We start from the raw sequence: 14,694 nt of genomic DNA on the forward strand, positions 1-14,694 counted from the left end.
ATCCTCTTGAATCTACCGCTATTCTTCATTAGTACTAAATTATGATATGAATCCACATCCAATCCCGGGAAACTGTGCAAGTTAATCATGCTGTTCCTAATTACATCCCTGACGATAATACAGCCTTAACTGATATATTTCTGAATCTTGTGACATTTTAAATGTTAACCGAATCCTATAGTTGTTTTTAAACAAGGTGTTCATTATAATTAAGCCCTGTATAATGGAGAACTTTATTGCTTTCTCCCCAAATTCATTCATTGGTAAATTCTATTCCCCTACTCACTACCTACCTCGACAAAAAAGCTGTCTTCACCTACCCTTACGTTACATTAGGGACCTACATCCCTAAAGTTTTTCCTTCAAGGGAAACTCATAATAATTTCCTCTAATTGAACGTATACCCTGTTCATGTATCCCAAAACAATTATTGTGTATTAAACTATATTAATCATTCCCATGATCCCGACTATCCTTCTTTTATCATTTATCCTTTCAGCAAATCTCTAGGAGTCATTAGAATCCTCAAGCTATTCCACCACTTCAAAATTTTAGTCAATGGTAAGGGAACAATTACATGAACGCGTTCAAATTAGCGCCTAAAACACTGATGAATGGTGGTGCTGTTTTAGGTAAATCTACGAACTGATCGGGTAAACATTGAAAAAATGAAGTAAACTTGCCGCAATCTTAGTCAGAGCGATCAGAACCGTGCCCAGCGCCGGCGTTGAATTTGAAACTAAGTGTTCATTCTATATGAACTCGGAAACTCAACGTGAGTGGACTGGTGAAAGATGAATTCAAGATTGTTCTCATTGACTAAATCCCTTAGTAGAAGACGTTTTCATCATACTGCGGTCAGAACTAATGTCATCATGGGTATAGAAACTAGTTGTGACGACACCGGTTGTGCGATTGTGGACTCAAGTGGAAATATATTGGGAGAGTGTTTGAACTCTCAGCAGCAGGTGCATATAAAGTATTTATCATCGATGTAGCATTGAAGTATTTCTCCGTGAGATAATTTTACTGAGGTTTATGTTTGTTGACAGCCATGGAGGTATTATGCCTCCCGTCGCCAAAGAATTACACGAACAACACATTGAAAGAGTTGTAAATGAAGCATTAATGTCATCGAAGTTAAAATTTAAAGAATTAAATGCGATAGCAGCCACTGTCAAACCGGGTAAGATGCGTTTTCCATTTTGTGCGTGTCCTTTTTCAGTCCTTACATATGACGCTTCATAATTTGCTGTTACAGGACTGCCGATGTCACTTCTTGTTGGAATGGGGTATGGCAAAAAGTTGGCTAGAGAGCATAATAAACCATTTATCCCTATCCATCACATGGAGGCGCACGCTCTTACTATTCGGATGATTGAAAAGGTGTGTAATATGGTCTAAACTTGAAATAAATTATAATGTTTTATTGCAATTTGTTCACAGTTTTTTAAAAGATATGGAAATTTAGACTTTGGAAAAAGTCAATGATTCCTTGTTTACTCTTCCATCACAATTATTGCAAATTGCTCTGGTATGTCTGATATAGTATATTGCATCGGATGAGTGCCGTTTCCAGCCATTCAAATATGATTGAACATTATTCCTGGTGCCATCAGTGCTAAAGGACGCCACCAATTTGTAGAAACCCAAATGAAAACAAAATGAGCTTCCTTCGTCTTAGGTTAATGTCAAAGGATGCCATGTCCATTTATTTCCTTTTGATTTATTCTGTATTTTTGGTACTCGCACTTGTTTGCTACAAAAAAAATCGCAGTCTTTTTCAGACAACTTTTCCAGTATAAATAAACTAATGCCTAAAAGTGCCAAAAATGTTTTTTGCAAATGAGAGAATTTTTGGAATCCGAACCATCTCAACTTCCGTTTGTTATTTCAAAATGAGGCTAATAGTGGTTTTTTCCTGGAAAAAGATCTATAATATTGCTCGCGGGAATTTTCCCGATAAATGTTACCACGTCCGGGGTGATATTTCATCATTAACTCTACACTATAGTTCTCTAAGAGTGACATTATTTGTTTGTCTTTACTTATGAAAGCTAAAACCTGGGTCCTATTGCTAATTTTTCTTCCAAGAATTTCCGTAATTGCCATAACATAGAGGACTAATATTGACACTGGGAATGCATTATGGTTAACATGATTCATGTATTGTGAGCATTGCTGATATGACTTTGTTATGGTCTCTTATAATTCAGAGTATTTTTATTTGTCACATGGTTTTCTTCAGGTGAAGTTTCCTTTTCTGGTTCTCCTTATCTCTGGAGGCCATTGTCTTTTGAATTTGGTGCAGGATGTTGACAAATTCCTTTTACTGGGGCAGAGTTTGGATGATGCACCAGGAGAAGCATTAGACAAGGTAAAAAATGAATAAGTGTCTTCATATTAATCATGAATTATTATTATTACATTTTATAGGTAATCTACCGGTTAAGGTTGGTTTTGGATGGACGCAAGCTACCAAAGGGTATAGCAACAATTCTCTTCTCTCTCCTAACAAAACACAATCCGACATCCTACCCCACAACAAGCCCCTCTTCATCTCTTTGTATTTCTTCCTCCTTTCATTCCGCCCAACACCCGTATCCTATTCCTGCCCTTCCCTCGTTTGCCTAACATTCTCCCCTCTATTACAGTCTTCGACATCCCACTGATGATCAGTAACCCTTGCGTCCATTTTTCTTGCCTCCTCATGATTTCTCCCAAGAATCCCCTCTCCTCGTCCACCATCTTCCTCATTGGTTTTCCTTTCTGTCCACTTCACCTTCTCCATCTTTCTCTACACCAGCACCTCAAAAGCCTCCAATCTATGCCTATCATCCTGCTTCAGTGACCATGTTTCCATGCCGTACTTAGCTATGCTCCATATTAAAGTTTTAACGATCCACTTCTTGGCATCCTTACTCAACGACATTGTCATAAATTCTCTCCTCCTAGTGAAAAATCTTTGCCTAAAGCAATTCTCCTCCATATGTCCGTACTACTTTGACTGTTTGGGTCCAAAACACCTCCGAGGTATGCAAATTGTTCCACCTACTATAGCTTTTACCCTCCTAATGTAACATTTAGCTTAGCCTTTCTTTTCCTGGAAAACCGCATAACCTTTGTTTTACTTAAATTTATTCTCATCTCATATCTATCGCACTGACTTTCCAATGCACTCAGCAATTCTTGCAACCCCTTGTTAGACTGTCAACTAAAGCTTGGTCATCAGCAAACTGATAACAGCAAACTGAAACAGCTAACTGATTTTATGAAATGTCCACCAACTTTCATCCCCATCTCTAGTTCTCCCCATGCCCCTTTCACTATTCAGCAGCAGTGATAAGGGGCAACCCTGGCTTACTCTTCTTCCTAACACTGTCCATTCGGACTTTCCATTCCCCACTACTACCTGAGCAGTCTGAGATGTGTATAGGTTGAAAATTAGCCTTCTGTCCCTCCAATATAATCCTATTTCCTGCAAAACATTTATTAGTTTTTCCCAATTCACCCTGTCAAACGCATTTTCAAAATCTACAAAACAGGCAAATGCATCCTGATTATATTCTATTTTCCTCTCGATTAGTGACATCATTACTGCAATGGCATCAAGCTTGCCTATCCCCTTCCTGAACTGATCATCCGCTAAGTAATCATTTGCTCTGCTCCCCATCCTCTTGTTGATAATCCTGAGAACCTCTTCAACTACTTGCAAAATCAAACTTATTGTTCTGTTGTCCATGTTGAACTAACACTGATCTGACAAAGTCATCCAGCCTGATTCCTCTCTCATAAATGCTACGAATTACTCCATAAAAACTCTTCCTCCTGAATTTTCCTAAACTTTTAAGTGTTTCTGCAGGAATGTTGGCCATCCCCACCACCTTATTTGATTTCAATTCCCTTTCTATCTCACTGTCAAGTGAGCCCGGGCCTTCATCTGCATCATATTCTCGTTCTATGTCTAACCTTCCTGGCTTGGTGTTTTTACCATAGAGTTGTTATATATATATCCCTTCCATCTCTCCTGGATTCTTTCTCGTTCCACTTATATTTTTCCCGACTTATCTCTGATTGTTAAAACAGATTTTCCCTTCTTGCTTCCTGACAGTGTTTTTACCTTCCTGTATAGCACCCCAATTTCACCCTTCCTCTGCAAACTTTTCATATTACCACACTGCATCTTCCACCATGCTTCCTTTGCTCTATTCAATACCCATCTCAATTTATTTTTTTGAACTCCTTTATACTTCCTTCTACCCGACTCTCTATTTACATTCATTCCATTTCCTTCCTCATATCTTTCTAATCATTGTCCATGATTTCCTTATCCTTTCATATTAATAGATCGTATAGTTTCTCTTGTGACTTCCCATATCCATTTTTTTGATGCATTCCCATTTTTCCTCTTTATCAACCAGCTCCCTTTCCTTGCTCTTGATATTCTTACCAGGCTTCTGATACTCCGCCCTTTTCAATCCAGTTAATGCTTTACCTTCCATTTCCTAAACCATCTTCACTCTTTTATCCTTTTGAATTGAATGCTGCTCCTCATAATTACTGAATTGTGATCTGAGCCTGCATCTGCTATCAGGAAACTGTAATTGATCACGCTGTTCTTAAATCTGTGCCTATATAATATAATATACCTATGCCTTTGGTGGTGTCTAAACCAAGTGTTGTTGATGATCAACCCCTGTCTCTTGCAGAATTCAATTGCTTTCTCGCCGCGGTCATTCCTTGTGCCTAAACCATTATCTCCTCCTCATCACCATCTCTTCCTTTGCCTACCGTCACATTCCAATCCCCCATCACCATTAAATGTTTCCCAGCATTGTTATAATTGTTAGAGATAAATATTTAAGTTTCCATTGACAATACCTATTTTAATCCATTCAACCCTTAAAAACAAGGTCAGATGTCATTGTGGATTTGTCATTAAAAGCCGAAAGGGTCAATTTAAAATAAAAAATGTGTGTTTTGCAAAATTTTGTAGCGGTAGTATTCAGGGGAGGCGACCGACTGCTGAGGTAATTTGCGCCATAGGGGATGGACAGGAAAGGATAAAGGGTGGAGAGAAACCCGGCGTCTGCTTTTATTTTCCTAATTTTATAAGATACTTTTATGCCAGTTAAAATTAAATGCATGATAAAAGTGATGGAAAGCGAATTGATTTAAGGATCTCCTTTTCATTTTTTCAAAGTTTGCTCGTCGGATGAAACTGCACATACTTCAAGAATATTCTTCAATGTCTGGAGGGCGTGCTGTTGAAGTGGCTGCAACCAAGGGCGATCCAAATGCTTTTGAATTCCCAATGTCTCTCGCTCATTACAGAGATTGCAATTTCAGTGTTGCAGGCCTGAAAAACACAGCCCGTAAATACATATTAAAATTGGAGAAAACGCATGGTTAGTATTTACTTCCGGCTATTATCAATGAACTGATGACTCTAGGTGTACATCTGCTTATTTCTTTACAAAGTTCCATGCTCCAAAAATACTAACAAAAGTTTGCATGAAAATATTCATGGAGTTATTCTTATTTTCTGTCTTTGAGTTTGATGAATGCAATTTCCAGAGTCCTTCCCTCAATTCAGAACCCATGAAAACATTTTAATATGTTGAAGTAATTAATTGCTAACCCCCTAATTAATGGGTACCCTGATCGTGGGAATTTTGCATGACCTGAGGCTCATCCTCATCTTTCAAATCCACATTAAAGGTTGAAAGCTGTGGCTTATGTGAAAGTTTTTTTCCAAAGGTTTCATGAAAACCATCCAATTCTTTCTGTCCACAGAGGTAGAGCCAGACCAGATAGTGCCAAAAATGGAAGACCTCTGTGCAAGCTTCCAGCTGTCCATTGCCAGGCACATATGCCATCGCGTGCAGAGAGCGATGGAATATGTGAGCCTGAGAGAGCTTTTGCCTCCAGATGAGGAAAAGACATTGGTGAGTGATGGGTGAACCCACGCCTACAGCTTACAAATTTCATTAACGTTAGGGACAGTAGGTTTAACCACAGCCACCGATAAATTTTGTGCATTAAATTTCTAGGGTAGTCTGGTAGCTTTGATCTGAGGGATAGTCAGTGAAGAGGAATGCCGTAGACATCAGGAAATGTAGGGTAATGTGGCGAGTGAGGGGGATATCCTTACCCAGTGAAAAGTGAAGGTTGTTTCATGAATTTTCAATTTTCCATTTTTCTGTTACTGAAATTTAATGATGGCATTGAATAGAAAACTGACCAAATGATGTTTGTCATTTACTCTGGTGATTATTGTTGCAAAACTTGGAAAAGTCTCCGAAGGACAATGGTTGTATGTTGGACTGAACCAGCATATTTTTTTTCCCAATCTCAATGATGCTGTCTGCTTCATGTTTAAGCTGTTAATTAGGCATTCGTTCTTTCAATCCACTCCTTTTCTCCTCAATACAAACATATCATCCCACTCTATGAATTCAAATGACCTCATCCCCCCGCCACACACCCTTGCGGCGGCTTGTGGGGTATTAAGTAGATGTAGAGAAGTGCATTTGTCAAATCTACAAGACAAGTGTGCATAATCCTTTTTCTTTCTTTTTTTTCAGATATCTCTCTCTCTCTGCAGTAGCCCTTACCACTCAAATTACATCTCTTGCACCCATTCCTTTACTGAACCCAAAACCTTATTTTGCAACGTTTTCTTCCATTACCATGATCAATCTTCTATGTATTCAATATTCTCAGCATGATTTTTGTGGCATTCGATGCTAGATTTATAGTCCAATGTCCTGTGCATCCCATTCGTCTTCACTAATGCCATTGTTTTGGTCCTCGGGAAGTCTTCAGACCACACCCATCTCATATATTTCTCTGCATAAAGATGATATATCTCTCATGCATCTCTCCAATAGGCATTCGATTGGCTTTACAGGGATGCCATCTGCACCAGAAGATTTCTTTTTCTTCGTACCCTTGATTGCTGCTAATATTTCTTTCAACAAAATATTTTTCTTTTACCCATCTCTACCTACATTATCTGGTTTGGTAAATCACTGCATCTAACGAGTAATTCGCACAATGAGCAAAAATATTTTTTTTAATGACTCGCTTATCAAGCAATGTTTGGCATAACGAGTGATGATGAGAGGAGAAGTCCCGGAATGATTGTGCGTCTACTGCTTCATGCTTCACTACTGAAATGCTAGTGGAATGTCATTCCGCTAGCATTTCAGTTTCGCGAGGGTTTACACATTTTTCTGAACTTGTGTTCAGATGTATTATTTGTGATTTTTTTTGGCCAAAGTTTTATAACCCATGCAAAAATGTCCCCGAAGAAAAAGCTGCCAGAAGACAGTCATGAGTGAATAAAAATAAAAGTGATAATTAAAAGCAATATCATTGAAAAGTTATGACGAGGTGTGAGCGTGGCTGATCTGGCAGAAACATACATCTGTCACCTGTAACGCAGTGGTTACATATTCTCACTGATGTTGAAAGATTGTTTCTCTTTTGGATAAACAAAAAACAAATGTAGGGCAATGCTATTAATGAGAATATTAATTGTTAGAAGGGTCGAGTGATTTTCACCAACCTTGTTAAGAAGAAGCCAGGGTCATCAATGATTGAAGAAGAAGAAGTACGAGGGTAGGTTTAAAGGTTCTCAGAATCACCGCCAGATGTCAGCGCTAGCGCAGCAAGTTCCCCACGTAATAATAGGTAATCCATGAGTAGATCCATGAGATCTGTGGTGCGGATGCCTCTCTTTTGTTGTTCCTGTCTAATGATTTGTGAAGTTGGAAAAAATTGAGATTCAAGCAGTGATTAAATACTAAGTAAAGAAATATATGAAAGTAAAGGAAATTCATGCCGACTTTCAAAACACTCCAGGGGACTCTGCTCCTTCATATTCACCTGTGGCCAAGTGGTCAAACCAGTTAGAGTTTGGTCGGGACAGCTCAGATGATTATATGCGTGTGGTTGGCCAAAATGTGCTGCAACCTAGTAATTATTGCAAAAGTGCATAAAGTGGCCATGGAGGATCGCCGACTGAAAATGTGATGAATCACTGAAGCTGTAGGGATGTCATCTGCGGAGGCAATTCACATTTTATCGCTGGGATCGGGATGAGGAAATTACATGCTAGATGTGTGATGTGACTCTTGACCCAGGATCACAAATGCATCAGGATGGAAATTTCCGAACAATATTTGACCCATTCCAAGAAATTGTGGGAGATGCTGTGACGGTAACTTTTAGCTGGGTCATCCCCTAAATGTATATTACAATGCAACAATTTAAGAGAGTAAAATCAATCGCTTGACTGGGTTTCGAACTGGGAGCCCATGATGCCCCGATGTAAGAGGACACCTCGATGGCTTAACTGGCTATAGCACTTGGCCAGGCATCGAGGGATTCAGGTTTGAATCCCAGTCAAGGTGAATGATTTTTACGCTATGAACTTGTTGCATCGGTATATTTGACCAGTTTATAGAGCAACAAACAAGGTTTCCCATTGCCTGCCACATCAGGCCGAGGCAAGGTTGTCTTCTTTTGGAAAGCAATGCTGAAGCAAACCTATGTAACCGCAGAGGAGAATGTATCGACCGGCCGCTAGCCGATGAAAGACTGTCACGTTGCTATTTTGTGCCAATGCAGGCAGTGATTTGAAATTGAACCACTGTTTGTTTACCGCTCGGAAATTACATGAGTCTTCTTTGGAGTGTGAAGTCCAAAGAGCAGCCCACATATGATTTGTTTTCTGCAAATCAAATTAGCTTGCAGTTTGGTTCATTTCGGACAGAAGAAAAGGCAAAGATCATTCATGAGCTTAACAATGTCTTAATCATTTTCTTTGGATAAACCTTGAGCATACTTTATTTTTACTGCAAGGAACGCATTATTGGATTTTACGTAAATTTTTATGGGAAAAATTGTTTCATTTATTGAGTACTATAAATTAAAAGTTTCTGGAACAAATTATGCTCATATAAGCAAGGTTCCATTGTACAGGATGATTTTGGGTTTCAATTTTCTAAAAACTAGTGCTTGCAGGAGGAAGGGAAATGCACGCTGATGCTATTTTGGATGATGCCAAGCATATTTCTGTGTTGCCACCTTTGCCATCTGCTATGTGGTGTGCAGAAGGTAATGTGTGGGGGTCACTTTGTCACTTTTGACTCTGGTGCATCAGGGGTTGCTGCGTGGAAAACCCTGCACATCGACTCACTAGTCGCTTTCACTTACAATAGTATGATGTCTATTCTCTGACATCAACTGCAAACAAATTACATTCATATGGGATCGTAGATTTTCGCGGCATTCAGATGAAAGACTCTCCTTTCTCGGGATGTCACTGCGTAGGTTGTTTTTCTGACAACAGTTTCGCCCGTGTTTCAACGAGCGTCTTCAAGTCAAAGTGTGACCTGAAGACTCTCGTTGAAACACGGGCGAAACTGTTGTCAGAAAACAACCTACGCAGTGACATCCTAAGAATGGAGAGTCTTTCAAATTACATTCATGCTCTTCATGATTCGTGGATTAATTTGAAATCAAAAGGCATGTTCATTTATGCATTATGTTCATCTCCATGGCTCAATTAAAGCCGAAAAATGGCAAAGAAACTGTGGGAGATGCCGCAACAGTAACTTTTGACGGAGTCATCCGCTAATGTGCATTTCAATGCTACAATTTCAGAGTGTAAAAATCATTCGCCTTGACTGGGATTCAAACCCAGATCCCTCAATATCCGGTCGAGTGCTTTAGCCACTTAAGCTACCGAGGCGTCCTCTTAAACTCTGAAATTTTGGGGCTTTTAAAGGAACAAGATGTTGTGACGAAATACCGTACATACAATGTCACATGTATTCGTAGTCGTGCGCAAGGCGCCACAGTCCACGAGGTTAAAGCCAACTTTAAACACTTATGGTGTTTTCACTTTGACAAATTCCAAAGAAACTGCGGGAGATGCCGCAACAGTAACTTTTAACGGAGTCGTCCGCTAATGTGCATTTCAATGCAACAATTTCAGAGTGTAAAAATCAGAGTTAAAAAGGATGCCTGGATAGCTTAACTGGCTAAAGCACTCGACCAGATATTGAGGGATCTGGGTTCAAATCCCAGTCAAGGCGAATGATTTTTACACTCTGAAACTGTTGCACCGAAAAATGGTACTTGACGGCTCACTGGTTGGTGGATTCCAGAAGATCGTTAAGGGTACACATGCAAGCTTCTTTGACAGCATTAAGGGTCCCATGATGATGTCCTCTGTGGGAGGATATCATATTATGAATAGGAATGATAGTCTGCTGGTACCAAGTCAGGAATACGAGGGGGTTGGGGAATCATCGCGATGCTGTTGCAGAAGGTCTTTGCAAGCAGGCACTCTCAACTCTGCTCTTGGTTATCCATCAAGACCTTTAGGACCGGTTTAGTGCGGATCTTTCATATCGCCAAATATCTGGTGATAATAGTGTGCACTGTCATCTTATAGATGTCAATATGCGATCTGCGATCATGCGCACATTCAACCAGTGGACTTAATTCAGGACTTCATGCACATGTTGCCATCGATTCTTGACGTCAATGGCTGTCCAGGATGGGGCTTGTCCTCCACACTCTCTCGGTCATCTTTGAAGAGCTTCTGCCACTTCAAAACTGCAGTTTGTTACATACTTTCATCCTTGAACACTCGGCGAATCATGCCCAGCATCTCTGTACCCAATTTCCCCAGTCCAATACAACGTTTTATGGATTACCGCTGTTCAATTGTTGGCTGAATTTGCACTTGCACAGACTCACTCGACTGCCGTCCACTAAAAATATGATCTAGCCTGAACATTTGCTCGCAGGCGATTGGCACTTGGAGCGTGCTGAAGGTCAGGCCCCCAACCACTACTGCGATGAACAGTCATGCCAGGAAAAAATTGTTTCCTATACTTTTCATACAAACCTTGTAAATTTATGTTAATTTTGATTGTCCCATTTTGAGTTTCATGGCAGATGCATGGTAACCTATGTCCCTTGCTGAAATTGTTCTTCCAAGACCACCCTGTCATGTTTGTTTGTTGCAGGTGGTCTCGGGTGGAGTGGCTTGCAACAAATTCATCCGGGGGTGCGTGGAACAGGTGTGCCTGGAAATGGGCTACCGACTGCTGGCACCTCCCCCACACTTGTGCACCGACAATGGTGCCATGATTGCTTGGAATGGCATGGAACGGTGGAAGGCTGGGAAGGGAGTAATCGACCCCTCGAGCCCTGAATTTGATGAGGTGGACATCCAAGGAAGGTGAGGTGAAGGGCCTTCATCTTCATTGTTCTGCTTTGCTAATATCTAGCCACATTTAGGCCATCCGTAACTATTATAATCGACCAGGAAAATGCTCAATAACTGAGCTTGGCAATGGCTTTAGTTGGCGCATCATTTGCTCAATTAGGGCTCAAGTCCTGGGTTCATATCTCAAGTGTGTCAGGGTTTTATTTTTGCCTGCACAACTTTTTCTCTCCATTGTTGGTCCACAAACGCTTCCTCACCCATTCTCCTTTTCCCTATACCAGTACATTTTTAAATCACCTTGTGCGTCTCTGTATGATTGGAATATGTAGGAATATATATAGCTACAAGTATCCAAAACTTACTCCATAAAAAATATTTCTAACGTAGCCCTTGCATTTTTACAAATCAAGTGCCACAACTTTACAATTCGGGGATCGAGATGGTGCGGGGGCTAACGAAACTGGCTTCCCACCCAGAGGGCCCGGGTTCAAATCCCGGCGGTGTTGAATATTTTTCAGAGGTATCTCGATCCCTACTTGAGGTGCTTTGTGGAGGGCACTTTGAGTGAGTACGCCGTCCGTCGGATGGGACGTTAAACTGAGGACCCCTTGGCGCCTTTCGCAAAGAGTAGGCTAATGCCGACGCCGGGTTTCTCTCCACCCTTCATCCTTTCCTGTCCATCCCCTATGGCGCAAATGACCTCAGCTGTCGGTCGCCTCCCCTCAAAACTACTACTACTAACTTTACAATTCGCATGTATTGCACTGTAAGCCAAAAGATCAATTTTTGATTTTTTACTTGCTGAGAATACTATTTCTGACTAAATGGTATATTTGATTTAAAGTTGCAATTTGGTAATGTTTGCTTCATTTTATTGCAGATGTATCCTCGGAGAAGATATGAGGGAAGATGTTGCAGAGGCAAATATAAAATGCAAATGGGTTAAGTTGAAGATATAGGTTATTTAGTAACTTAAGGCTTGTGCAAATAAAATTTAGTAGATCGTACTTTTATCGAATGATTTTGAAGTGCAGCTTACAACAAATAATACATAATTGTAGTCTCAGTAGACCACATGGTTGTCTCAGAAGTCCATGCAAAGTCAGAGATAGGGAACCAGTGGTACAAATTGAAGTTATTTTCCATAAGTATAATCTCGTGAAGTTCCCAAGTTTCAGTCAGTTTGATATATTACTCTGCTTTTTCTGTTCATTTCAATCTAGCAATTCGAGTTATTTCCAAAAAAATGGAGGAAAGAACATTGCACATTGATCTAATATAACTTTATAACAGGAAAATTACCTGCGGAGACTTAAGAGAAACTAGATTAATCTTATGGTGAATCTGCAGCTTCAATTAGAATGGTTTATAAGTGATTTCAAAATGTTTGGAGAGGCGATATGATAACAAGTTATGCTAAATTTTTTGGGTATTGAGGACCTTACTCCAGAAGTAATTGATAAAATTCATGATATGGTGACTGATGACAGATGAGAAAGAGGTGCATGAGATTTACATTACCTTGCAATAGGCACCTCTTCAACTCAGCCATTATTCTTCCTCCCTTCGTTCCGTCCAAGATGCCTATTCCTGCCCCTTCCTTTTTTGCACAACATTCTCCCCTCTATTACAGTCTTCAACATCCAATTGCCAGTCAATATGCTTTCCATCCACTTTTTCTGCCTCCTCATGATTTCTCCCTACAATCCCCTCTCCTCCCACACCATACCCAACACCACTTCATTTATTTTCCTTTTGGTCCATTTCACCTCTTTCCTCCATCCTTCTCCACGCCCGCATTTCAACAGACTCCAATATGCATCAATCATCTTGCTTCAATGGCTATGCTTCCTTGCCATACATAACAATGCTCTTCATCAAAGTTTTGATGAGCCTTTTCTTAACATCCTTACCCAATGTCCCTGTCATCAGTTCTCTCTTCCTTGTGAAAGCCTCTTTGCTTAGCGCAATACTACCACTTATGTCTCTGCTACTTTGACTGTTTGGATCCAAAACACACTTCTGAGATACGTTAACTGTTCCAACTGCTCTAGTTCTTTCCCTCTTAAAATAGGTTTAGTGTAGCTTTCTTATTCTTAGGTAAACACGTAACCTTTGTTTTGTTTACATTTATTCTCATCTCACACCTATTGCTCTGAAATTTCAATGCACTCTGCAGAGTTTGCAACTCCTTGGCTGAATTGACAAACTAAAGCTTGGTCATCCGCAAAGCTAACTGATTTTATGAATTTCCCGGCGACTTTCACCCCTATCTCCAGTTATTTCCATGCCTCTTTTAGCCTTTTCCTTCACTGGTACATTAAACAGCACAGGTGATATGTTTAGAAAAATCTAATCTGATTACTGTGGCATTTACATTTTTTTAGAGTTACATCAATCATAACAGCTAGCAGATTTGAGGACCTACTGGTGACTGTAGTTCCAATTTGTTAGAGCCAGGCAAAAAGAATGCATAATTTGAACAAAGTCTTTAGAGTCAGCGCTGTCATTTAACATATTAGTTTGAAAGTCACCCAGTATAATAATATTAGCATTCTGCAAAGAATTTGGAGCCATACCCAGAAGGTGGTGGAAATTATTGAGGCAAATATCTTACCCATTAGAGATAAACATATGCTTATGGTGCGTAAAATGAGCATTTTTACTTCAAAATATAGAAAACTGGTTATACTGACTGAATGAGCATTCAACTCTTTTCTAACACCTAAAGCTTTCTGCTTTCGTACAAAATTTAGTAGCTCCCATTTTAAGTTTTTTGTTAATAAATAAGATAACCTCCATTTTATAAATATAGATCTGGCAAAAAAGTCACCTGAAGAATAACCAGAAATTATTAAATTTGATATCTATTATTTTTTTACGCAGTGCTCACAAATACAAATAACATCCAGTTTATGAGTTAGAATCATAACTTTCAGGTCTTATTTTATTCCTGAGACATTGGATGTTCCAGTTCAATACCTTGGGAACTGCAAGGGATAATAAATACCTCGAGAACTCGAGTGGATAAAGAGTACCACCTTGTGATCGAGAGTATGCTGCTAGTCATTCTGTCTTACGAAAAATATCTGGTTGCCTTTGTGAGGAACATGTTTTATACCCCATGCCATCCTCCATTCATGCCCTCAATTACAGAGTCCTTTGGTATGTTTAAATCCACTTTCTTAGAAAAAAATGCCTTGGCACTAAAGTTCCCTTTGGCCAAGTATTATCTTAATACTTGTCATCAAGCAGATTGAAATCTGTCACAATGGCAAATGCACTCAAAATGTCACTTGTGCACAATTTGTGATACAGTTTAGGAACAGGCCAGCTTTTGACTACTACCTTTTTATTTTCCAGATTTATTGATAAGATACAAAAAAGATTAAATTACAAGCACCTTGTTGTGAGTATTTCTTTTGATCTCTACAATTATT

The 14,694-nt window shown here is 39.6% G+C and overlaps 1 protein-coding gene across 3 annotated transcripts; it reads left to right on the forward strand.

Moving 5' to 3' along the window:
• Nucleotides 1-699: 699 nt before the first annotated feature.
• Nucleotides 700-12,359, forward strand: Tcs4 (Threonyl-carbamoyl synthesis 4). 3 transcript variants are annotated; one of them, XM_071586905.1, is made up of 8 exons: nucleotides 700-979; nucleotides 1,053-1,186; nucleotides 1,262-1,386; nucleotides 2,249-2,377; nucleotides 5,204-5,408; nucleotides 5,797-5,948; nucleotides 11,052-11,266; nucleotides 12,135-12,359. In XM_071586905.1, the coding sequence occupies exons 1-8, from the start codon at nucleotides 795-797 to the stop codon at nucleotides 12,211-12,213; spliced, it is 1,224 nt and encodes a 407-aa protein (XP_071443006.1). In that variant the 5' UTR covers nucleotides 700-794; the 3' UTR covers nucleotides 12,214-12,359. The 3 variants fall into 3 exon arrangements, with proteins under 3 accessions (XP_071443006.1, XP_071443007.1, XP_071443008.1); XM_071586907.1 differs by having other exon boundaries at nucleotides 870-968; XM_071586906.1 differs by lacking the exon at nucleotides 2,249-2,377.
• Nucleotides 12,360-14,694: the final 2,335 nt, after the last annotated feature.

The sequence above is a fragment of the Hetaerina americana genome, unplaced genomic scaffold (assembly GCF_022747635.1).
Source record: "Hetaerina americana unplaced genomic scaffold, ioHetAmer1.1.p SCAF_27, whole genome shotgun sequence".
NCBI classification, from domain to species: Eukaryota; Metazoa; Arthropoda; class Insecta; order Odonata; family Calopterygidae; genus Hetaerina; species Hetaerina americana.

Excerpts from the sequence above, each read along its gene's own strand:
- Tcs4 (XM_071586905.1), top strand. The coding sequence starts at position 795 with ATGAATTCAAGATTGTTCTCATTGACTAAATCCCTTAGTAGAAGACGT. Across the intron at positions 5,409-5,796 it reads AAAATTGGAGAAAACGCATG|AGGTAGAGCCAGACCAGATA; the intron begins GTTAGTATTTAC and ends TTCTGTCCACAG. Across the intron at positions 5,949-11,051 it reads CAGATGAGGAAAAGACATTG|GTGGTCTCGGGTGGAGTGGC; the intron begins GTGAGTGATGGG and ends TGTTTGTTGCAG.